The 24227-nt window shown below is 42.2% G+C and overlaps 1 protein-coding gene across 9 annotated transcripts; it reads right to left on the reverse strand.

The window, feature by feature from the left end:
- Positions 1–1017: 1017 nt before the first annotated feature.
- Positions 1018–23993, reverse strand: LOC123856851 (bromodomain-containing protein 8). 9 transcript variants are annotated; one of them, XR_010413018.1, is made up of 22 exons: positions 15490–15641; positions 14467–14536; positions 13345–13394; positions 13010–13132; positions 12810–12890; positions 12004–12068; positions 11217–11353; positions 10481–10699; positions 9936–10080; positions 8833–9042; positions 8131–8411; positions 7333–7785; positions 6949–7042; positions 6701–6747; positions 5720–5934; positions 5425–5517; positions 5164–5232; positions 4596–4773; positions 3552–3656; positions 3034–3078; positions 1788–2034; positions 1018–1404 (listed from the first exon to the last, which is right to left on the reverse strand). XR_010413018.1 is itself a non-coding variant. In XM_045893054.3 (22 exons), exons 1-22 carry the CDS (start codon positions 23868–23870, stop codon positions 1345–1347), a joined length of 2856 nt encoding a protein of 951 aa, XP_045749010.1. In that variant the 5' UTR covers positions 23871–23993; the 3' UTR covers positions 1018–1344. The 9 variants fall into 9 exon arrangements, 8 of the variants coding, with proteins under 8 accessions (XP_045749010.1, XP_064452022.1, XP_045749047.1 ...); XM_045893054.3 differs by lacking the exons at positions 1788–2034; positions 15490–15641 and adding exons at positions 22794–22890; positions 23852–23993; XM_064595952.1 differs by lacking the exons at positions 1788–2034; positions 15490–15641 and adding exons at positions 22794–22890; positions 23848–23899.
- Between the last annotated feature and the right edge of the window lie 234 nt (positions 23994–24227).

Genomic DNA, 24227 nt, shown 5'->3' on the forward strand with positions numbered 1-24227 from the left:
TTAAGCACATCTGTTACCTTCTCTACCAACCCAAAGTCTGTATCCTTTAATGGATCTCCTCTACAATCTTCTCCCATTTTTAGGGCTTCACTGCTTGTATCACATGCCAATTTATAGATGGCTTTGGGAATATACTATACTTTTCCTTTTTTTTTTAAGGAGGCTCCAAGCCCAGTGTGGCGCCCAACTAAGGGCTTGAGCCTGAGATCTAGGCCTAAGTTGAGATCAAGAGTTGGATGCTTAACCAACCGAGCTACCTAGGTGCCCCTATACCATAGTTACTAATCTTCTAATTCCTGGATTGACTGAATTCCTTTCTATCACCCCACAAGACTGTATCTTCTACTTCCTTAGAATCCTAACAAGCTTCACAGTTTAAGCCAGAAAGATCTGTGACTTCTAATATATTTCTTAAACACATCTTTTTCAAGAAAACTCAATGTACTAGACAATACCCTATGTCCATTTCTGTATAATAAAAGGCTCATAACTGGGTCATTTCAGAGTTAATTTTTATTTAGTAACAAAAGTTGGAATAAACTCAGATGATAAATTTCCCAACTCTTAGCCTTCAAATAGCAATGAATTCTAAAATACACAAGAACCCTACATATAGAATCAGGAAGGATATAGTGCCATACTGTCCCAGAAATACCATCTGCAAAGATAGTACACTAAGTAGGACAAAGGTCTGAGATAAAGGTCAGTGCTACCTCTGTCTATGCTCTAATCTTCATTAAAAGCAATGCCATGAACAGAACTCTGAAAAGTTTTCCCAAACATTCAAGAAAAGCTGAATAAGATCATCCTCAATACACAATGCAACACTTTAAAACATGAATTATAAATTCAATCTTGGTTACTTACCTTCTCCAGGCTGTTGAACAGTTCATATTATAATACCACTCCCCCCCCAATCATCTCATTTCCACAGATGATAAAAAAATTATCATGCAGAAAAAAAATCTCAAGTTTCTCACACACACATATACACACAGAACACACCAAAGGCTAGAGTTTTCTTTTCTTTCAGTTTATTGTGTACACATACACTTCACAGGTGTTGTTTTTTTTTTTTTTAAAAGTCTGTACACTTCACCAGACAGTACAAACTAGCTACAATCTGCTAGCTACACATTAGGACATTAACACAGCCCATGATTTTTGCCCTACAACAGGCAACTGTGCTACTCCAACTCTCTGAGAGAGTTTCCCCAGCTCATGTCACACGGCCCAGGTGCCTCCTCTTCTGTAACTTCCACTTCTGGAACTGGGCCGACAAGCCCAAGCTCTATCTTGTTTACTTCTACTTCAGGTTCAGCTCAATGAGGATACTCTGAAGCTTCACTTTTTCATCTTCATATCTGCTTCAATGGCACAGCGGCGCCCCCTGGTGCCCCCATCCTAGATGACAGGCAGACAAAGAAAGGGAGCGTGAGTGAGTTGATTAGGAGGTTAAGAGAAAAGTTGCAACAATGCTGGGGATGTGGTTTCTTGGGGAAGAAGGAAGAGAATCAGCAGAAAAATCCAGGAATGAGAGGTACAGATCTATCTTCCCACAGAGTGGGCTAAAAAAAATCCTGGCAGTAGTTTGTGAGAGGAAACGCAGGACAGAGTATTTTGCTCCTGCCCACCACAGAGGTAACTGGGGTTCACCTGGGGTCCCAAAGAATGACTATTAGTCATCCCACCCAGGTCCCAAACCGTGTTCAAAGGAACAGGTAGAGTAAAAGAAAGGTGGGAGGGTCAGAAAGGGCAGTGGGTAGTGAGATTCTTGGCTAACATACCTGTCCAGCTGTTGGTCCCTATAAGAAAGGCCTTTCCTGCAGACTGACCCTGGCACTAGTTCCCTAGCACCTCCTGACAGGTGTTTTCCATGAGATCAGGACAATCAGAAGGCTTCTTTCCATCTGCTGCTCTCTCCCTGCAGCCCAGCTCCTTCCTCTTGTGCAATATTTTGCTGTCTTCAATAGATAAAAGTTCCTATTAACCAGCTTTGCAACAGCCAGCCAATTGCTTGGGGATCCAGAGTCACTGTTGCAGGCCAATAAGAAAGAAGGGAGATTACAGTGTTCCGTCCGTGGTACAGGCTGATGCCTGTAGGCAAGATGAATTAGTGAACACTTTTGCTGGGCTAGGCCATTTTTACATTTCTAACATGCAAGGACTCTAAAATTTTCAGAGCTCATGAACATAAGTTGCCTTTGAGGCGACATTAAAAATAAAAATACCACCTTGCATTTGTTTAACACTTTAATTTTTTTTTCAAGCCAGTTCCATACCTTGATCTCATTTTGTCCTCACAACATCCCTGTGAGGTAGGCTGGACAGGTACCTCATTATATTAGCTCCATCAAACAGATGAGAAAAACAAGGTTCCAAGAGATAATCCGGTGAGTTTTAGATCATGTGGTTTTCGAGCTGATGCTCTTCCATTACATCATGCCTCAGTACCCCATAATGAACACAGAGTCAGAGGGTCGTTCAATTCACAGAGGACAACAGTAAGTCTTTAGGGCTAGCTTTACTAAGTTTATCTCAAATTCTACCAGCCACTACTGTATGCGGTACTCATTGTTACTAAGATCCTTATCTTAAATTTTACTGAGTATTTGTGTATCAGGCAACTTAACATTAGGAGAAGAGAAAAAAATTACATGCTGGGTATTTGCTGGTATGAGGAACACTTATAAAAAGCCAGCTAGCAGCTGCTGCTCTGAGCAATCTTATTTGTAGAAAAGAATTGGCAAAAGGTGGAGTCAAAACTGAGGAGCAGGTGCATCCCAGATCCTTACCAAGAATACCTCATTTCAGTCCAGTGAACTCATAAATAGTCCCTACCCAGCCCACACACACACACATGCAGAAAGACAGGAATGCAGAAAATGAGAGATTCTTATTCAACGACCTGAATAAAGAGAAGTTCAAGACATTGCCACAGTCTGCATGTTGAATTTCCCTCTGCCACCCACCCCCAGCAGGAGCTGAGAATCTTTGTGGCAACACCACCCCTTGCAGCCATTCAATACTTACAAAGAGAGAGAGAAGGAAGGCAGGAGAGCCCATGGGGACACTGTCCTGTTAGAGGACAAACAAACACTGATCAGGTTCCACAGAAACTCTCAGCCGCAAGCACCCCAAACCTCAGGACAGAGACACAAGCACCACACACACAAAGACAAAATTTAAAAACTCAAGAACAAGAGGAAAGAGATCCAAAAGCAGTCGGCCATTATGCTTTCTGGAACAGGAACTGATGGTCCCCAACTGCTGCAAAAGTCATTTTCCCCACCTTGCAAGCACTCACTCAGAGAAATTAATAATGCACTCATTCAGCTCACAATTTCTCATGTGACTGACTGGGCCTTTCAGTCACACCAAGTGTCTTCAACGCTTGGACGAGTACATCCAAAGAATTATATGTCTGTATACCACTGGAATATAGAAGCCCAGCAGTTACCAAGTACCAAGTAGTAACCTAAGGCTCCTTGGATGCTTCAGACTTCTAGCTCTGGAACACTGGTATACAGGCTTTTTCTTGGTCTCCTCACCTTCTCTGATGAATCCTGTTTGCGGGTAGAATCTCTCCCTCGAAGACTTTTAGCACTGATCCCAGATTCAGATGTCTGCATAATCAACTGTGTGGCAAGGAATTGCTATAGGGAAAAGAAAGACAGTCGGCCCTTGAGACCTGATCCAGTAGGAAAGAATTAAGACAACTGTAGCTTTGGAAATAGAACTTCATTTAATATCTGTCTGCAAACAACATCCAAATACTTCTTGACTGATTGAAAGTTTAGCATATTAGGTTTTATTCTAGTTGTGCATGCTAAAGGATTTAAATGCCAAATATCTCTAACTTTTTGGCTGTAATACAGAATAAATATCTCTTAAGAATGAGAAAGAAAAAAACCTAGATGAACCAAAGGCCATTAGGTAATTTAATTTAGCAGACTATGCAGATATAGACAACATCCCTTGAAGTTCAATATCCCAAAGGGTGCCTGCTAATGCAACTATAGGACAGAGATAGATTATCTGTGATAAAAAGGAAGAAGAAAGCATTTGTTGACAGTCAATTATGTATATACTTAATGTAATTTTAAAATACGCATTCACCATTTCATAAAAAATTTACTTCCCCCAAGTATTTAAAAACTTCCAGAAACTGAAGTATTTGCCCAAGAAAGGCAGAATATTCTCATAATTTTACCAAACCAACATGAGAAAACCAACACAAATCCATCAAGAACAAAATTTTATGTTCCTGTGTCCCTGAAGACTATTCCAATTAAAAGCCACCAGCACCCTTTCCTGACGTCAGTATGAATCCTTCCCCTGAGTATTTTATTTATTTATTTGACAGAGAGAGAGTTAGTGAGAGCAGGAACACAAAGAGGGGGAGTGGGAGAGGGAGAAGCAGGCTTCCTACAGAGCAGGGAGCGTGATGCGGAGTTCGATCCCAGGACCCTGGGATCATGACCTGAGCCGAAGGCAGACGCTTAACAGCTGAGCCACCCAGGCGCCCCCCCCACCCCCACGCCACGAGTATTTTCATTTCATCCTTGCTAAAACATTAAAGATCCTCAAAGTACCTGAATCTGCTCTAAGACATCTCGCTGCATTTCTACTGCCATATGATAGACATCATGGTCCGAGCTGTTATACATTACAGCATTCTGGAACATCAGCATAATATCACGCTGAAATTCAGCTGTGCTGCGGATCAATCCATTTTCAATGTTTTTCTTAATAGTTGACAAATCCATAGGCCTAAAAACAAAACAACAGCAACAGGTAAATGGAGGGGAAGAGGACTCAACTGGATCCAAATATATTATTACCATACATATCTTCTCATACATACCCTTAGTCTTAGCTGCCTGGACTGAAATGCCAACCCCTCACCCCACAACATGCACTTAATCCAAAAACCAAAGTCAACCTTTATAATAAGTATCAGCTAAGAAAGGTAATAAAGAGGGTTAATTCTTTTAGACTATCTTTTGTGATCCAGCCACTGAAATGATCAACTTACCACTTGGTCACCTTTACTCACATCAAAAACACTTGCTTTAAATATACCATCTAAAGTAAAAATCCACTAAGACTGAACAACTTACAATTTAGGCAAGTCAGCATGCTGAAAGGATAATGGCTTACCTCTGTACAATGCTATGGTAGCCAGGTGCTATATCATCTGTAACAGGCTGCAGGAAGACATTGGCATATCTGTCCAAAAAGAGTAAGGTGCAATTACTGACTTATCCTTCAGAAGCAGAGGTTGAGGGCATCTGATTTAAGTAGCTGAAGGTTGTAAAAGTCAAAGCCCCCAATCCCATATAAACACATCCAGACTTTTTCCTAGTCACTAACACTGAGGAGGAGGAGGAGAAAATGTTCCTACTGATAGGTAAAACTCACCTATGATTAGCTGCAGCTCTCCATACAAGCATGATAGCTTTCTTCCAGATTTTCTGTGCCTGAATAGCTTCCTGATCTTCACTACAGACAGAGCTGAAATAAAAGAAACAAAGGGGTCCCACTAGGCATAAGTCCAAAAAAAAAAAAAAAAAAAAAAAAAATCCTAATCATTTTTTGTCAACTATTAGTTCCAGGCCAAGAAAGAGAAGATGAAAAAGTAAGACTGAAGGAAAAGATATTCTCCTACTTCTCATCTTCACTATCTTGACCTCCAAGAAGAATCTCAGATACTCACAACTGTGAAGATGCAGGACTGCTGGGGATGGAGTCTGCCAGTGTATGGGACTGCAGCGTAGCATTGTGAATGCTAAAGCCATCATCACTCTCGCTCACAGGGGGTTCATTATCCATTTCTGACAAATAGCCTTCTCCTTGATCTTCTTCCTTAGCCTCCTCTAGGCTGGCCGCTTCACTGACTCCATCTTCCTCCTCATCCTCACCTGGGGCGTCCTTAGACACAGTGTGCTCCAGTCAACAAATGCAAGCAAAGCTCTCCAGCAAAGCATCATTAAACACGATCTTTTGGGTTAGATCAGTTCTAGAAAATGGCCTCACACTGCGTCCTGACTGAGCCCTCTATCACTTATACTACCATCTAATGTACACTCACTGTTTAAGTAATATAGAACCTGGACAAAGAATAAGACCCAGGATCTTTTTAAAAGGAAGAAAAAAAAAAGCTACTTACTTATGACTAAGCTAAGAGGCGTTCCTTCTTTCCCCTTGCTCTTGAGAGGAACTCTGACCCTGGATACAAAGTTATCAAAAATAGTTTTTATTTTGCGTCTCCTCTGATGGAGCAAGCTCACATCGCATTACTTTAAATGTTTGTTACTACTACTTTAGTAATTCTAAAAAAGAAAATTCTGGGTAATTTTCCTTGGATAGTGTAACTAATAATCTGATTTCTTATATGTTCTCCCTGACTCTGGCATCCCTATTTACTCCAAATCACTCTGGAGATCTCAAAGCTTCGCTGTGCATTATGTGCATAAGAAAGCTCTGTGTGATGTTCACAAACTCCTTCAGATGGGAAGCACATGTGGCCACAGTACTGCCAGTATGCCTAACTGTCCACTGCAACTTTTCCCCATGCAACTCCTCACCAGTCTCATCTCAGAAAATAAGATGCACGTTTACTGTAACTCATTAAAAAGGTAGTGCTATTGGGAAATCTAGTCACACAGCAAGAGGAATAAAGAAAAGTCTGAAATACCTTTATCTGGCTTCCAAAAATAGTCCCTGATTCTTCTTTCAATGAGTCTGCAGAGGAGAGAAAGACTACCTGAAGATTTTTCCACCTTAGCCTTCCCCTTCCTATGGACAATAATCCCCTGCAGCTCTCCTTTCCATGCTGACCTATTCTACCTCCTCTACTTGCCCACAACCCACAATCCCTCAGAAGCTAAAGCAAAGGATTTCAAGTTAGTTACAGAGTACAGATTTCCTGGCCTTATTATTTACCTGACATTTCAAACTTGTGCTGAGTCTCTGCCTCTAAAGGATCTTCGATGGGATTGGAGCCATGGGATGGAGACAACATGCTCTCAGGAGATGCCTGAAGACCAAAAAGAATAAACACCCTAAGTACCGATACATCACTTCAGCTGACAGTTTATTTTTCAATGACGAGACTACAGAAGAAATTAGTCCTGCCCACGTAACAGGAATCTAAAGGTCACCTTTCAAGGAACAGGATAAGCTTATATAGCAATGATCATACCTGTGGGCTTTGGACACATCAACCATGTGAGAATGCAGAAATGCAAGAGGAAAACCAAAGGCCTAAACAGTCACTTCTTACCTAAGGTATAACCCTTCATCCTCCCAACCCCTGATTTTAAATACCTCTGTCTTCACAGTTGTAAGTGGAGTCTCATCGCCTTTCCCACTGGAAACATCTGCTTCTGCAATCTCTCCAGTGGCAATACTTCTAGGTTCCTCGTCTAAGTCCTGACTCCTGAGTTCTGGTGGCTCCATACTTGTGGCTGGACCAACTCCAGCTACTATTTCAGGACCTGAGATGCCTTGTTCTGGTTCTGCAGGTTCCATTTTAATCTCAACACTGGGCTCCCTGATGTCTACCAGTTCATGGAATCCTTTGTTTTCTGTTTCCTCGAAGTCCAGCCTTTCCTGCTTGACTGTCATCTCTGGTGCAGGGTGAGATACTGGCTTGTCTCGCTCCTGCTGGATAGGGTGCTCCCAGGGGCCAGGCAGGGACTGGGGATCATCATTCTCTTCACAGAATGACAGCGCCGCTTCTACTGCTGCCACATCCAGCACTTCAGGATGATCATCCACCTGTCCCATAATACACACACTGTTGAAGTCACAGAAATAAGCCCAAGTCCCTCAATTCTGTTAGCACCAAATGAGATGGCCTCAATCTGTAGCTTCTCTCTCCATTTTCTCCATACAGTAGAAGCAACCAATGGACAGACTCCTGTCCTGAGCAAACCAGAAACACAGGGATGGCTGGGGAGATGACCAATGTGAGCACCAAAGGGCTTTGGGACTAAAGAGATGCAGATGGACAGAAGCAGAACTGCTGTTTACATAATTCTTACTACAAGAAGCAAGGAGAAGCTGAGGAGAGGCCTATGGAGGACTCATGAGAGATTCTTTTGGGCTTTGCTGAATAGTTACCTTGTCCTCAATGATGGCAATGATGTCTCCAACAGTCTCAAAGTCCAGCTCTTCACCTGTGTAGGACACAGCAATATCCATCTTCTCAGCCAGATCTAAATCTTCCTTCCCATCTATACTGGGAGCCTTTGATCCCCCAGGGGCCTCTGCTACCCCTGATCGGAAACACTCTTCTTTGATAGAATTGATGATCATAGAGATTTCACTGCTATCCATGGAAACAGTCACAGTATGTGGGTCCCCCACAGCTTCCATTGGAACACAAGTGTCAGGCTGACTCACTGAATAACAGGAAGAGAAAAGCATTTCAGAACCTCATTTGATACCAAGTGACCACCTGGACATCAACCAAGGCTATAGACAGGTGTCAAGTACCCACACACTTAAGCTTAGAAAAAGTTATCTTAGATCTACATCTTCGTATGTTTTCTTCTCCCCAATTTTATCTAGAAAGTAGGGTGAGAACACATTCTCACGCCCACTCATATTTGTATACTTAACCCTTTTCCCCCAACACATAAATGCCCACCCACATCTTCTCAAATTCTTGTTTTTCTAAGGACAAAGACGGTACATGTCCGTGGAGAACGGAACAGAAGCATCTGAATTGGAGTTGATTCTCTTGGGTCAGCTTCCTCTGACTGAAGCTCAAAATGAAATTTTGGACCTAGTGGCTGCTCAGGGCGTGGGTCAGGGACGCACCTGGAGCTACACTCTCAGGAGTGGAGACAGCTGGAGCAGAGGACGGTGCTGGCAGCGCAGGCATCATGACAATGGTAGCCTGGGACACAGACTCTACAGGGGGTGGCACAAGTTTAACTGGAGGTTCACTGGCAACAGTAGTGAAGGAAGCAAGAGGAGTGGTGAACTGTGTAGGACCAGCTTCTAAAAGCCGGGAAAGAGTGGGAGCACCTAACAAAGAGGTACACAAAATGAGGTAAGAGGAAAGCACGTGAACAAGAAGCAATAGCCACTTTAAGACTCAACCAAGAAAATTTTTAGTCTCAAAGAATGAAAGAAACTCCTCTGTCGAATAAGCTCATTATCTATATCCTTACTTTTGCCAACCTTACTAATAAAGATCTTCTTCCAGGTTAGGAATGACCCAAAGCACTAGAACACACAATGTGTGTGAAAAATTGGTGGTAGTTTTAACCCCAGAAGAAAATTTAAGAGTAACAACAAAATCATGAAAAACTGGTATGAACAGATGTCACTTCTGCAGTTAAGCATGCTATAAACCACCCAAACTCAACACCATTCAAATATCCATATCTAAGGTTTAATATTTTGTAAAGCTTTTTTTTATTACTTTACTTTTTCTATCTCACTTAATTCTCGTAACATCCTTGTAAAGTACACACTACAATTAATAAAAGAGGAAACTGAGGTTCACGAGTTAAATCATCTATTCAAGGCCACAAAATCAGTATGTGGCAGGCTTGACACCTAAATCCAGTTTTCTGGCTTCAAATCTCAATCCCCTGTACTATAACCTCAGGTATCCCTAGCACTTTCCATAATTTTGCAAGCCCCAGGGAAGCAGCTTCACTACTAACCTCACTCTTCTCATCAGTATCTATGCTGTGGTCATCCAGAGCTATCAGTACTTTGAAGATAAGAATGGATTTACAATCTGGGGCACTATGTGGTTTAACAGGTAAAGTAGCACCAAAAAAAGTTGGGCTTCACATTTACGATTGACAGGTGCTTACTACTGAAGGCTAGAAACCAAAGACAGTCAACACTAAGATCAACTGTGAAGTCTGTGAAGTCAAGTAGGTAACGGAAAAGTGTTGACTTACCTGAGGCAGCAGGGGAGGCCGCAACAGTGTTGGGTGTTTGCTGCATTTCCCCACCATGTATCATGGGAAGAACCCCGCCTACCTCCAGGAGGACACCTGTACTGTTCAAGTGGCCAGAAGCCACAGCCATTTCACTCTCATTGACCTACCAGGGAAGAATAGAGGTGAAGGCTACACTCAAGCTTTCCTTTACTACCACTTCCCAAAAAAAGCTCTAGCAGTTGACCAAACTTCATGAAGTTAATATCCAAAGAGAATAATTTCAGACCCAAGGGAAGCTCTAATTTTTAAAACTTATTTGACGAGAGTTCTCCGGAGAAGAGAACTGAAATAATTGTGGTTTCAGATAACTCAGGACCCAAGGATACTATCAACTTACTGGTTTTTTGTTTCTGTTTTTGTTTTTTAAATTAACATTTAATTAGGAGCTCTCTTTCTCTTTTGAACTTTTTTTTTTTTTTCCATGTCATATTTTAGGTCCCAGGCACTCCCTTCCAAAGTACTAAATCACCACAGCTCTCAAACACCCACAGAAGTCTCCATACCAGTCTGGGGCTAGTAGGCAGGAGGCTGCCCTTCTTCAAGAGCTCTGACAGCAGAGGGGAGGGGGGTGGAGTTGCTTTCTGTCCAAGCATCTTTTTCTGGGGTGAATCATCTGTTACTGGGGTCATGGGGGCTTCTAAGGGTGCAGAGCCTGGAGGAAGGGTGTCAGGAATCCCAGGAAACGAGGTGACTGGGGTACTCGGCAAAGTCCCAGGGGTTACCTAAGAGACAACAGAGAACCTTTATCTGACTTCTCAAACTCTGGAAGGTTCCCTACTAATCCGGATGGGTTAGTGTGTCTATTACTTTATTAGTCCTGAGTGAAATTGCCCAGAAACCCTCTACCCCTCCTGCTCTCAGCCACTCCTTTCTTCTCCAGTTTTTTCTCTTCCACCCACTAAAACCCAGAATGACCCAAACATTCCACCCAACCTGCTTTGTACAATCTGCTTAACCACTACCAATATTCTATTTACAAGAAAACTATCGCTTCCTCCCGAAGTTTACTTACAAACAATTCCGTAATGTAATATTTTACCTATCTCCCAAAAGGTCAAAAGGCTCAATGTTTTTAGGTCCATCCTTATCTTAGAGCACAGAACATGGTAAATTAAGTCTTTAGCATTCATACCAAGAGAGGAAAATGCCTCTAAGCCAAAAGTGGTTTCCTCATCACTCAGCTCTCTGCTGGCTTATTGCCCCTTTGCTGATCAATTCCTGCAGTAAAAATATACTCACTCCAGAGGTGGCCTCTTCCATAGTGGTTGCAGTCAAGTCTCCAAGTGGATAATCACCTCCTGGGGAGGCAGAATCTATAGGAGAGCGGACCATCACGGTGGGTAATCTCCGAGGGGGTGTTTTTACTGCTTGACGAGCTAGAACATAAAAGACAACAACTACTAAGTCTTCAAGACTAAATAAATGGAAGTAGACACTATTCTGTTATAATAAAGGACAAATGGGGATGCTGCATAATTAAAGCAGCATTATGAGTTTGGATTAGAAATCTTTAACACTTCTGGGAGACAGGTAACTTATAAGCAAACTCACTGAACTATCTCAAAGGTCCTTGAAGTAGGAAAGTGGTTTAAACATTCCATTCCTCAAATCCTCTTCAACAGTTATTAAGTTTCTGCTTTTAACAAGAGGAAAAGACCTCACTGGCTCAGAGCATGTATTCCTAGACTTACAAATGCTTAAGTTCTTATCCAATGAGTGGGCTATTTTTAATCTTCTTACAGGGTTTTGAATTCTAAAAACTTAATGATGTTCAACATCTATATTATAAAGCCTTTGTGTCCTAAAAGGACCCAAAGTCTAGTGAGAACTGAGCAGAACTCATTTTCCAAGAACTTCTTCCTTGGATAGAAAGTGATGTTTTTATTCTGGTAAAAGAGAAGAGGACATAGAAAAGTGCACAAGTAAATCGGCATCAGTGGATTCTATCTTACAAGGTAGTCTTCAACTGTTACTAGCATGCAGTACTGTATAGTTAATTGTTAAACAGTCAAAAGATTCGGTTTACCCTGATATGCAGCATCCGTAGCCTTCCTCTTTACTTCAGCCTCCTCTTCCTCCAATTTCTTTTTCCTAAAGAGGGAAGTAAGAGTATGATCCTAGCCAGCTCTAGTTCCTCTGTAGGTCACAGTGCCCTTACAAGGAAATTTTTTGCCAGGCTAGCACAAGGAAAAGCCTAAAAAAGAATCTTTACCAGCAAAAGAGGAAATATTTAAAAAAAAAAAAAATTATTTATTTGACACAGAGAGGGACAGCGAGAGCAGGAACACAAGGCAGGGGAAGTGGAGAGAGGGAGAAGCAGGCCTCCCGCCGAGCAGGGAACCCAATGCTGGGCTCGATCCCAGGACCCCAGGATCATGACCTGAGCCGAAGGCAGACGCTTAACGACTGAGCCACCCAGGTGCCCCTAAAATTTTTTTTTAAGATTTTACTTTTAGGTAATCTCTACACCCAATGTGGGACTCAAACCCACAACCCCAAGATCAAGAGTCGCATGCTCTACTGACTGGCTAGCCGGGCACCCCCAAAACGGGAAAATATTTAGTGTACTGCCTAACTACCAGTTCTTCATAGGCAAACTGAAGCACCTTTCAAGTTAAAACTAAGTTATGTCTTCACATTGAAATATTCTATCACATTACCTTCTACAAGTCACTCCCCCCTCCCTGCTACTAGGCCACTCTGCAGCTTTTCCCTTCCAGAATCATTCAAGTCTAAAGGGATGGCAGATGGAGGAGATAAGCCAGATTACTTGAGGTGAAAAGGGGGTAAAACGAGGGAGAGGTGTACAAAAGGAAGAACAATATAACCCACATCACAATGTCATTGCAAAGCTCATCCAGTCTGCTGTCCATGTGCCCAGCTTGAATTAGTTCTGCATCTCTTTTCAGCCGTCTAGAAAGAGAAATAAGTTACCTGGGTTTTTTAGTCTACTATTTAAAAAATTTTGACCAGTATAGTAAGTCAGCCCCTTTGGTCTCTCCTAACCACCTGGTATTCTCTCTGATAAGTACCTATATTTTTCTTGGGTTTCCTTTATCACTTTCTTTAGTTCCTCAACTCGTTCAGCAGTCAATTTCCGAACAATGACATCTTCAACGGTTTCGACCACTTCTCCCTTTTCACCCCGTTTCCGTCTGTAGAAAATTTAAAAACAAAAACATACATTTGAATAAAAGAACATGTTCCCACTCTCAACTGCTTTCTTTGAGCCTCTCCACCATTTAACCATAGATAACTTCTGCTCTATTGTTAATCACCCAGTAATATTAATAAATATAAACCAGACCTCCTCAGTGCACACTTTCCACTAAAGAGATGTGGCTTGAATGACTGGCTTTGTACTCACTTTGGGGTCTCAGTGGTCTCTAGAAGCTCTGAGTACTGGGAAGCACAATGCTATGGAAAAAAAGTAAAAATATGATGAGCAAGCCTGGAAAGGAACACCTTTCAAAGTTTTACCATATCAGACTAAGGCTTAGAAAGGAAAACTATATGTAAGGTATGAGTGCTTTCTAGGAGGGCAAATTACTCTGCAGTCATATCAGTTAAAAATACTTAATACCAGGGGGCGCCTGGGTGGCTCTGTTGGTTAAGCACCTGCCTTCAGCTGAGGTTATGACGCCAGGATCCTGGGATCGAGTCCCGCATTAGGCTCCCTGCCAAGCAGAGAGTCTGCTTCTCCCTCCAGCCACCCCTGCTTGTGATCTCTCTCTCTCATGCTCTCTCTCAAATAAATAAAATCTTAAAAAAAACAAACTCAATACCAGGACACAGAAAAGGAGTCTTCTGACCTAGAATTCGTATATTTGGGGAAAAACAACCCAATAGCCAATATTTACAGTTAATATCTACTGAGTAATCACCATATGCAAGGCAATGTGCTAAATGCTTTATGGGTATTACCTCGACTAAAACTTTACAACAATCCTGAAGCAACTTTTATCTCTACTTTACAAATGAGAAAACTGAGAATCATGGTTCAAAGATTCTAAATGAAGTCATATTCCAGATCTTCTAACTCCCAGGCTTAGACTCTTATATGTTATGTTACACAGATAAGAAAAGTTTACAACATGAACATACATGGATGAATTGGCAAACAGTGGGAAAAATGAAAAGGTATTCTCAACTATGCTTCCTATTCACAGTATAAAAGCCTTGTGATTAAAGGGCAGGGCCTGGAAGGAAACCCACTTCACATCTCTAAGATTGCTCTAAAACACCACTTGCGGGGCTCCTGGGTGGCTCAGTCGTTGAGCGTCTGCCTTCAGCTCAGGTCACGATTCCAAGGTCCAGGGATCAAGCCCCGCAGCGGGCTCCCTGCTCTGTGTTGAGTCGGCTTCTCCTTCTCCTTCTCCCTCTCCCTCTGTAGCTCCCCCTTCTTGTGCACTCTCACTCACTCTCAAATAAATAAAAATCTTAAAAAAAAAAAAAAAAAAGATAAAACAGCACTTGCTTGGGAACTTACTTTTTGAGAGAACCAGTCTGGAGGGCGGCCAGGTTCTGCAAACGGCTTGATAGCTCTGCTAACTGATACCCTACACAAAATGAGAAAAGACTATTACACACTAAATAGGAGGGGAAAAAGGGTGGTGGGGGGAAGTATGCTAAGAGTTCAAGGTTTGGAGACAAAATTTAGAATGATAAACTGCCACCAGGAAGTGTTCTGAAACATGTGACTATGGAAAATGACACAACCACTTAAAGGGGGGACACCTGGGTGCCTCATTTGGCTAAGCATCTGCCTTTGGCTCGGGTCATGATCCCAGGGTCCTGGGATTGAGTCCCGCATTGAGCTCCTTGCTTAGTGGGGAGCCTACTTCTCCCCCTACCGCTCCCCTACTTGTGCTCTGACAAATAAAAGAATTTCATTTAGAGGGAAAGAATCATTGCGAAAAAGTTTTCCTAGGTGATATTATTTCCTGGGTGAAGTGAAGGTATTAGAACCTAGTACATTATCATTACTGTTCATTTGGGCAAGCATTTTTATGTTGATTTTGGTTCTTTTAGAAGAGATATATCTTTTGAAAAGCAATTTGTAATGTATTCCAAACTAAAGTTATCTTTTGATCCACAAATACAACTCCTAGGAATGTATTAATAAAAAATAATCTAACAAAGAAGCAAGTATCAAGAAGAAAGCACCACGTAGACTTGATCAGACTGACGAACCGTTAGGTTTTTCCTAAATGCCTGCAAGGGATGTTTAACTTACGGCATTTCACCTCTACAAAATACTAAATAGACCATAAAAATAATTATAAAATATATGTGGTGAAATGGAAAATATATACCACATAATATTAACTGAAAAAAAAAAGACACAACTTTCTATGATGCAATCATGCAACCTATTAATTAAAAGCTATAGACAAAAAAAAAAAAAAAAAACAGGCAAAAATAAAAACAGGACTAGAATGGGATCAAGGAAGAGTGTGTGACTTTAATTGTGTCTATGTTTATTTCTTGAAAAAGATCCAAAGAAGAGCACCTGGGTGGCTTAGTCAGTTGAAGGTCCAACTCTTCATTTCGTCTCAGGTCATGGTCTGAGGGATCTGAGATTGAGCCCTCTGCTGAGCTCGGAGCCTGCTTGAGAGTCTTTCTCCCTCTGATCCTCTCCCTGCTCATATATGCTCACTCGCTCTCTCTCTCAAATAAATAAAATTTTTAAGTCTTGAAAAAGATCCAAAGAAAACATGACGAAATATTAAGATCTGTTAAATCCAGGCTGGGTACATGGATACTCTATATTATTCTCCACACTTCTCTATGTGGTTGAAAAACTATGTAACTTTATTTTTTAATATTTTTGAAAGACTTTATTTACTTATTTGAGAGAGAGAAAGAAAAAGCATGAGTTCGGGGAAGGAGCAGAGGGAGGGAGAGGGAGAAGCAGGCTCCTCGCTGAGCAGGGAGCCTGATGCGGGGCTTGATCCCAGGACTCTGAAACCATGACCCAAATCGAAGGCAGACGCTTAACCAACAGAGTCACCCAGGTGCCCTGAAAAACTAGGTAACTTTAAAAAGAAAAAAGTTCTTAAAATTTGTGATGAAATAATGGTATCACACAGCTCTTTTCAAGTTCAACAGTTATATGGATAGCTATCAGCAAAAAATAAAGTTTGATCCATAATTTATACCTTAGGCCAAGAAAAGCCCCAAATGTATCAACAATTTAAATATTAAAAAAAGGGGCGCCTGGGTGGCTCAGTTGGTTAAGCGACTGCCTTTGGCTCAGGTCATGATCCCAGGATCCTGGGATCGAGCCCTGCATCGGGCTCCCTGCTCGGCGGGAAGCCTGCTTCTCCCTCTCCCATTCCCCCTACTTGTGTTCCCTCTCTCGCTGTCTCTCTCTGTCAATTAAATAAATAAAATCTTTTAAAAAAATAAATAAAATAAATTTTTTAAAAATTTAACCATGAAAGTACTAGAAGAAATCATAGAATTAAAGATTTTATTTATTTATTTGACAGAGAGAGACACAGTGAGAGAGGGAACACAAGCACGGGGAGTGGGAGAGAAGCAGGCTTCCCGCCGAGCAGGGAGCCCGATGCGGGGCTCGACCCCAGGACCCTGGGACCATGACCTGAGCCGAAGGCAGATGCTTAACGACTGAGCCACCCAGGAGCCCCTAGAATTATTTTATAATCTCAGACAAGGGTAAAACTTTCTAAATAGGTCACAAAATCTAGGAACTGTTAAAAAAAATTAATAAATAAACTACATTTTAAAAGTCTTCATGTAGGGGCGCCAGGGTGGCTCAGTCAGTTAAGCATCTGCCTTTGGCTCAGGTCATGATCCCAGGATTCTGGGATCAAGCCCCGCATCGGGCTCCCTGCTCAGCGGGGAGCCTGCTTCTCCCTCTCCCTCTGTTGCTCCCCCTGCTTGAGTCAAATAAATAAAATCTTAAAAATAACTAAATAAAGTCTTAATATATAAGGAGCCCTCCCCCAATTAAAGAGAAAGACTAATAAACAGAAAAATGAGAAAAAGCAGTTTACAAAAAAAGAAATACAGGGCGCCTGGGTGGCTCAGTTGGTTAAGCAACTGCCTTCAGCTCAGGTCATGATCCTGGAGTCCCGGGATCGAGTTCCGCATCGGGCTCCCTGCTCAGCAGGGAGTCTGCTTCTCCCTCTGACCCTTCCCCCTCATGTGCTCGCTCTCTCATTCTCTCTCTCAAATAAATAAATAAAATCTTAAAAAAAAAAAGAAATACAAGTGGCTCTTTAACACACGAAGATATTCAACCTCACTCAGCATAAGATAAATGTAAATGAAAAACATGAGAACTATTTCTCACCTTTTATAATACTGTCAAACATCAAAAATACCTTACAACCAGGACATAAAAGAAGAGGCATTCTGATATATTACCGATGGGAGTATAAAGTGAAACAATTTGAGTAGGGCAATTTGAAATATTTATTAAACTCTAGGAACACATACATTCTTTGACCCAGTAATTCTGCTTTCAGTTAATATATAACTATGCAAGGTTATATCTGTATTAGCAAATGTCCAACAATAGAGTACCAGTTTATTTATTTATTTATTTTAAACATTTTATTTATTTATTTGACAGAGAGAGAGCACAAGCAGGGGGAGTGGGAGAGGGACAAGCAGGCTCCCCCACCCCCTCCAGCAGGGAGCCCGACGCAGGGCTCAATCTGGGGATCCTGCGATCATGACCCGAGCCAAAGGGAGATGCTTAACCAACTGAGCCACCCAGGCACCCGTAGAGTACCAGTTTAAAAAAAAAAAACAGAGTACCAGGGATGCCTGGGTGACTCAGTCCATTAAGTGTCTGCCTTTGGCTCAGATCGTCATCTCACGGTCCTGGGATCAAGTCCCGAATTGGGCTCCTTGCTCAACAGGGAGCCTGCCTCTTCCTGTCTGAAGCTCCCCCCTGCTTGTGCACATGTGCCCTCTCGCTCTGACAAATAAATAAAATCTAAAAAAAAAAGTACCAATTAAATAAATTATGGTGTATCTGTATCAATACCATGCAGCCGCTTAAAAAAAAAGGAGTGAAAGCTTCATATATACTAAGTTAAAGTAAAAAAGAGAAGCAGTGGCAAAATGAAGAATGATACATATAGTATAAAACCATTTATGTTTAAAAAGTAGGGGGATAAAGAAAACCTGTATTTGTTCATGTATATAAAATTAATGCTAGAGGGACACCTAAGTGGCTCACTCGGTTAAATGTCTGCCTTTGGCTCAGGTCATGACCCCAGGGTCCTGGGATCAAGTCCCACATCGGGCCCCCTGCTCCAGCAGAGAGCCTGCTTCTTCCTCTGCCTGCCCCTGCCCCCTGCTTGTGCTCTGTCCCCCTCTCTAATAAATAAATAAATTTTTAAAAATAAAAACATAAGAAAATTAATGCTAGAGGGGCACCTGGGTGGCTCAGTTGGTTAAGCGACTGCCTTCGGCTCAGGTCATGATCTTGGAGTGCCGGGATCAAGTCCCACATCGGGCTCCCTGCTCAGCAGGGAGTCTGCTTCTCCCTCTGACCCTCCCCCTCTCATGCTCTCTCTCTCTCTCATTCTCTCTCTCAAATAAATAAATAAAATCTTTAAAAAAAAAAAAAAAGAAAATTAATGCTAGAGAAACACAAGAAATGAAACTCTAAGAAAATGCTAACACTGGGAGATGAGGTATAGTGATGGAAGACACTGTGTACCATTTTGAATTTTGAATCTGATGACTTAGTACCTCCTCAGAAAAGAAATACAATTTAAAATTTCAAAGTTTTGGGACACCTGGGTGGCTCAGTCAGTTAAGCGTCCAACTCTTGATTTCGGCTCAGGTCATGATCTCAGGGTTGTGAGACTGAGCCCTGTGTGGGGCTCCACGCTCAGCCTGGAGTCTGCATGTCCCTCTCCCTCTTCCTCTGCCCCTCCCTCTCTAAATAAATATTTTTTAAAAATTAAATAAAATGCCATTTTTACTTAAAAGTGTTCTTATACTATTTTTAATATGATATTTATCAAATTAGTGTGATTCATTTTGTCTTGGGGTTTACCATTTAATTTGATTCAAGAACAGCTATTATCTAGGATATCCAGATTTCACCTTTAAAAAGTTATTTGAGGAGTGCCTCGGTGGCTCAGTTGGTTAAGCAGCTGGCTTCAGCTGGAGTCGTGATCCCGGAGTCCTGGGATGGAGGCCCATATCAGGCTCCCTCTCACCCAACCCTGCTCGTTCTCTGTCTCTCTCTCAAATGAATAAATAAAATCTTTTTTTTTTAATTTATTTGACAGAGAAAGAAATAGGGAGAGCAGGAACACAAGGAGGGGGAGTGGGAGAGGGAGAAGCAGGCTTCCCGCCGAGCAGGGAGCTCGATGTGGGGCTCGATCCCAGGACTCTGGGATCATGACATGAGCCGACAGCAGACACTTAACAAATGAGCCACCCAGGAGCCCCAATAAATAAAATCTTTGAAAAAAGTCATTTAAAAAATATATAAGGCTGCAGAAATGCTAAGTGTGACCAATAATGGTGCCTCAGAAAACTCTTATGAACAATTAAAGTAGTAGAGATGTGCCACATAGACACAAATTTGAATATTAATTATAAGGCTTAGGACAATTAAAAGATGTCCTTAGGGGTGCCTGACTGGCTCAATCGATAGAGCATACAACTCTTCATCTCAGAGTTGGGAGTTCAAGCCCCACCCTGGGTGTAGATATTACTTAAAAATTAAAAAAAAAAAAAGGTGTCCTTAGATCCTGAGGAAAAATACACAAACGTTAAAAATAAAAATGGGTGCCTGGGTGGTGCAGTCAGGTAAGTGTCTGACTCTTGGTTTCAGCTCAGGTTGTGATCTCGGACCTGGTGAGATGGAGCCCCATGGGGGCTCCACTCAACACACAGTAGAAGGCTTAAGGCTCTCTCTGTCCCCCCCGCCCCTCCCTTTCCCAGTAGGCGCTTTCTTTCTCTCTAAAATAAATCTTATCAATCAGAGAAAGACAATTATCATTTGATCTCACTCATATGTGGAATTTAAGAAACAAACAGAGGATCATAGGGGAAGAAAGGAAAAAATAAAACAAGACAAAATCAGAGAGGGAGACAAATCATAAGAGACTCTTATCACAGGAAACAAACTGAGGTTACTAGAGGGGAGGGGAGGAGGGATGGGATTACTGGGTGATGGACATTAAGGAGGGCTCCTGATGTAATGAGCACTGGGATTATATAAGATTATATAAGACTGGGCGCCTGGGTGGCTCAGTTGGTTAAGCAACTGCCTTAGGTTCAGGTCATGATCCTGGAGTCCCGGGATCGAGTCCCACATCGGGCTCCCTGCTCAGCAGGGAGTCTGCTTCTCCCTCTGACCCTCCTCCCTCTCATGCTCTCTGTCTCTCACTCTCTCACAAATGAATAAAATCTTAAAAAAAAAAAAAAAAAAAGGGGGCGCCTGGGTGGCTCAGTCGTTAATCGTCTGCCTTCGGCTCAGGTCATGATCCCAGGGTCCTGGGATCGAGCCCCGCATCGGGCTCCCTGCTCCGCGGGAAGCCTGCTTCTTCCTCTCCCACTCCCCCTACTTGTGTTCCTGCTCTTGCTATCTCTCTCTCTGTCAAATGAATAAATAAAACCTTTAAAAAAAAAAGATTATATAAGACTGATGAATCAGTGACCTCTAGCTCTGAAACCAATAACACATTATATGCTAATTAACTGAATTTAAATAAAAATTTTAAAAAACAAAAGGAGAAAAAAAATAAATCTAAATAAATAAATGGGTATGCACTAGAAGTAAAAAAAGACTAGAAACCACAGTTCTACTTTACGGTCCTTAAAAAGAAATACTGAGTGGGCGCCTGGGTGGCTCAGTTGGTTAAGTGACTGCCTTCGGCTCAGGTCATGATCCTGGAGTCCCTGGATCGAGTCCCGCATCGGGCTCCCTGCTCAGCAGGGAGCCTGCTTCTGCCTCTGACCCTCCCCCCTCTCATGTGCTCTCTCTCATTCTCTCTGTCTCAAATAAATAAATAAATAAAAGCTTTAAAAAAAAAAAAAGAAATACTGAGTGCTAAGACAATATCAATAGGGAAGGAACAATGTTTTTAACAAATACTGGAAACTGGGACATATCTATGTGCAAAAGAGACCCCTGCCTTACAACATACACAAAAATTAAGTCAAAATGGAATGCCTGGCTGGCTCCGTCGGCAGAGCATACAACCCTAGATCTCAGGGTCGTGAGTTCTAGCCCCAAGTTGGGAGTCAACCTACTTTAAAAAAAAAAAACAAAAACCTAACTCAAAATGGATCATAGACCTAAAACTATAAAGCTTTGAAAAGAAAACACAAAAGTAAATGGTTTCTGAGCCATGACACCAAAAGCATAAGCGACACAAGAAAAAAATAAACTGGACATATCAAAATTGAAAACTTTTGTGTTGTAAATGGTATTAATCAAGAAAGTAAAAAGACAATACATAAAACAGAAATATTTGCAAATTATCTGACAAACAATTTGTGTCCAGAATATACAAAGAATGTTAAAACTCAGTAATAGTAATAATATAAAGAATCCAGAGGATCGGGGCACCTGGGTGGCTCAGCTGGTTAAGCATTTACCTTTCACTCAGGTCATGATCCCGGGGTCTTGGGATCGCTGCTCTGCAGGGAGTCGGCTTCTCCTTCTGCCTCTCCCTCTGCCTCTTCCCTTTCCCCCCTACTCATGCTCTCTCCCTCTGTTTGTCTCTCAAATAAATAAATACTTAAAAAAAAAAAAAAAAAAGAATCCAAAGGATCAGAGCAGACATTTTTCTAAAGAGACACAAATGACCAATAAGCACATGAAAAGATGCTCAACATTAGTCATCAGGGATATGGAAATCAAAACCACAATGAGATACTATCTCATACCCACTAGCAAGACACACAGTAAGAGCTGTCAGGCATACAAAAGAAAGTGGGGCCTTCATTCATTGCCTGTAGGAATGTAAAAAATATGAGGCCATTTTAAAAAATAGTTCAGTGGGAGGCGCCTGGATGGCTCAGTTGATTGAGCCTCTCTGGATTTTGGCTCAGGTCTGATCTCAAGAGTCCTGGAATCAAGCCCTGAGTCAAGCTCCATGCTCAGGGGGAAGTTTGCTTAAGGATTCTCTCCATCCCCCTGCTTGCGTGCTAACACTCTCTCTAAAATAAATAAATAAATCTTAAAAAAAAATTTTTTTAAAGTCCAGCTGTTCCTCAAATTACAGGGTTCCATTTATACAAAACATTCAGAATAGGCAATCTACAGATAAAGAAAGTAGACTGAGTGTCTCTGCCTGAGGGTGGGGGTGGATGATAGGGAGGTGGAGAGATTGTAAAGTGACAGCTAAGGAAGGGATAAGAAACTTCTTTTAGGAGTAATGAAAATGTTCTAAAATTAGACTGTGGGGGCGTGTGGGTGGCTCAGTTGGTTAAGCCTCTGCCTTCAGCTCAGGTCATGATCCCAGGGTCTTGGGATCCAGCCCCGAGTCAGGCTCCCTGCTCAGCAGGGAACGTGCTTCTCTCTCTCCCTCTGCCTGCCTTTCTGACTACTTGTGCTCTCTGTCAAATAAATAAAATTTAAAAATAAATAAAATTAGACTGATAATGATTACACAACTCTGTGAATATACTAAATTATGTGTATATACTAGGTTAATTTTATGTTATTTGAATTAAATCTCAATAATGCTGTTAAAAAAGAAATACTCCGTAAACGCTGGTATGATTATAGGAATCCACCAGTGTAATCAAAAAATGCCCAACAGTTTCTAAGACCCAAGAATGCAGCTATCTTAGATACCTTACCAATTTTGATCTCCACTCCTCATGACCGAAGACGCTAAACAGAGCTTCTCTCGGATGGACCATGGCTCTGTAGGGCCAGTACTCAGAAGCTTGTGTTCTAAAAGGAGAAAAGTCTTAGAGAACCACCACTGAGGCACTAGTTCTAAGGCCCAAAGGGAGGACTAAAAGCCTAATACAAAACATCCCATCTTGTGGAACACAGTGAGTTACTATCACGGAATCTTGATTTTCATCTCTCTACTAAAATATCATCACGGTTCATTCCCCGCAAAATTGCACTGAGTATCTGGCAAAACATTTTACTTCTTCAAATGACATGGCTACTTTGTTTTATTTTAAAAAGGCAGGGGAGAATGTCAGAGTAAGATAAGGCAGTTCTCACGACAGGCCCACTTTTAAGACGAAAAAAAAAAAAGACTACTTGATTCCAATTTGAACGCGAGGGTTATTTCCCAGGATTCCGAGCAGCCACTCCCCTCCCCCACCCCGCGCCTACTGCCCTGCCTCCTTCTTAGCATAAACTGTTTACTTTTCTCAGTACTTCTACCCCCATGTAGCTGTCGGACATAATAAGACCTTTTAAATGTACGAAACAGGAAAATGGCTGAGATGCACAAAACGCAATTTCCCTAGCGGCCGAAAAAGCTAAGAGTTAAACTACCCCATTTCTCTGGGAGCTGGACCACGGGCCTCACAAACGCTGGCCAGAAAACGAACGGCTCTTTGAAAGCAGGTTGCTCCCTATGGCTCACAGCATCTCTTCGTCTGCACACCCAAGTCTCCTGAGCCCCTTTATCTCGCACCCCACAGAGTTCCCAAACACATAAGGATTCGCTGAGCTGCTTCTCTCAAATCTCCGCAGCCTCCCTGAGACACAACACCCTACACTTCTTCTGGGCCTCTAATTGTTAGTCTTCACGATACGGTCGAGCGCAGGTTCCTCAAGACCCTGGGCTCTTGGGCAATCATTGCTCCTAATCCCCGTGCGTGTGACAGAAATCTGGTACCTAGCCTCTGGTCTAAAAGGCCTTCCACGCAAAAACAGTGGACATACTTACTACCCGTTCCTGCCGCCATCTTGGCCCTGAAGTCTCCAACCCCCTCAGGGAAGACAGTCTAGTGCGGCCCACGCCCCGGGAACTCTGGGAAATAGAGTCCGGGAGTTTGTTCGCGATGCCTCCTGGGAAACGTAGTCCCAACGCCCAGATGAGCAAGCCCTAAACCAGGCTTCTTGAGCGCTTTTGGGAAGGAATGTGCTAACGAGGATGGCGCTGAAGCCTCAGAATTTCCTTTAGGTTTCCTAGAAAAGAAGTTCCTAAGGTCCAAGGAAAAGTGTTAAGCGCGAAGAATTGTAGGCGGCCCGAATCCAAATTCTGTCAGTTGCTAACCCGGACCCACATTAGAAGGCAGAGGTCAAGCCAGAGCAAACCGTCT

Source organism: Mirounga angustirostris, unplaced genomic scaffold, assembly GCF_029215605.1.
Source record: "Mirounga angustirostris isolate CCGP_5_RB_7025 unplaced genomic scaffold, mMirAng1.0.hap1 SCAF_7, whole genome shotgun sequence".
Lineage (NCBI taxonomy): Eukaryota > Metazoa > Chordata > Mammalia > Carnivora > Phocidae > Mirounga > Mirounga angustirostris.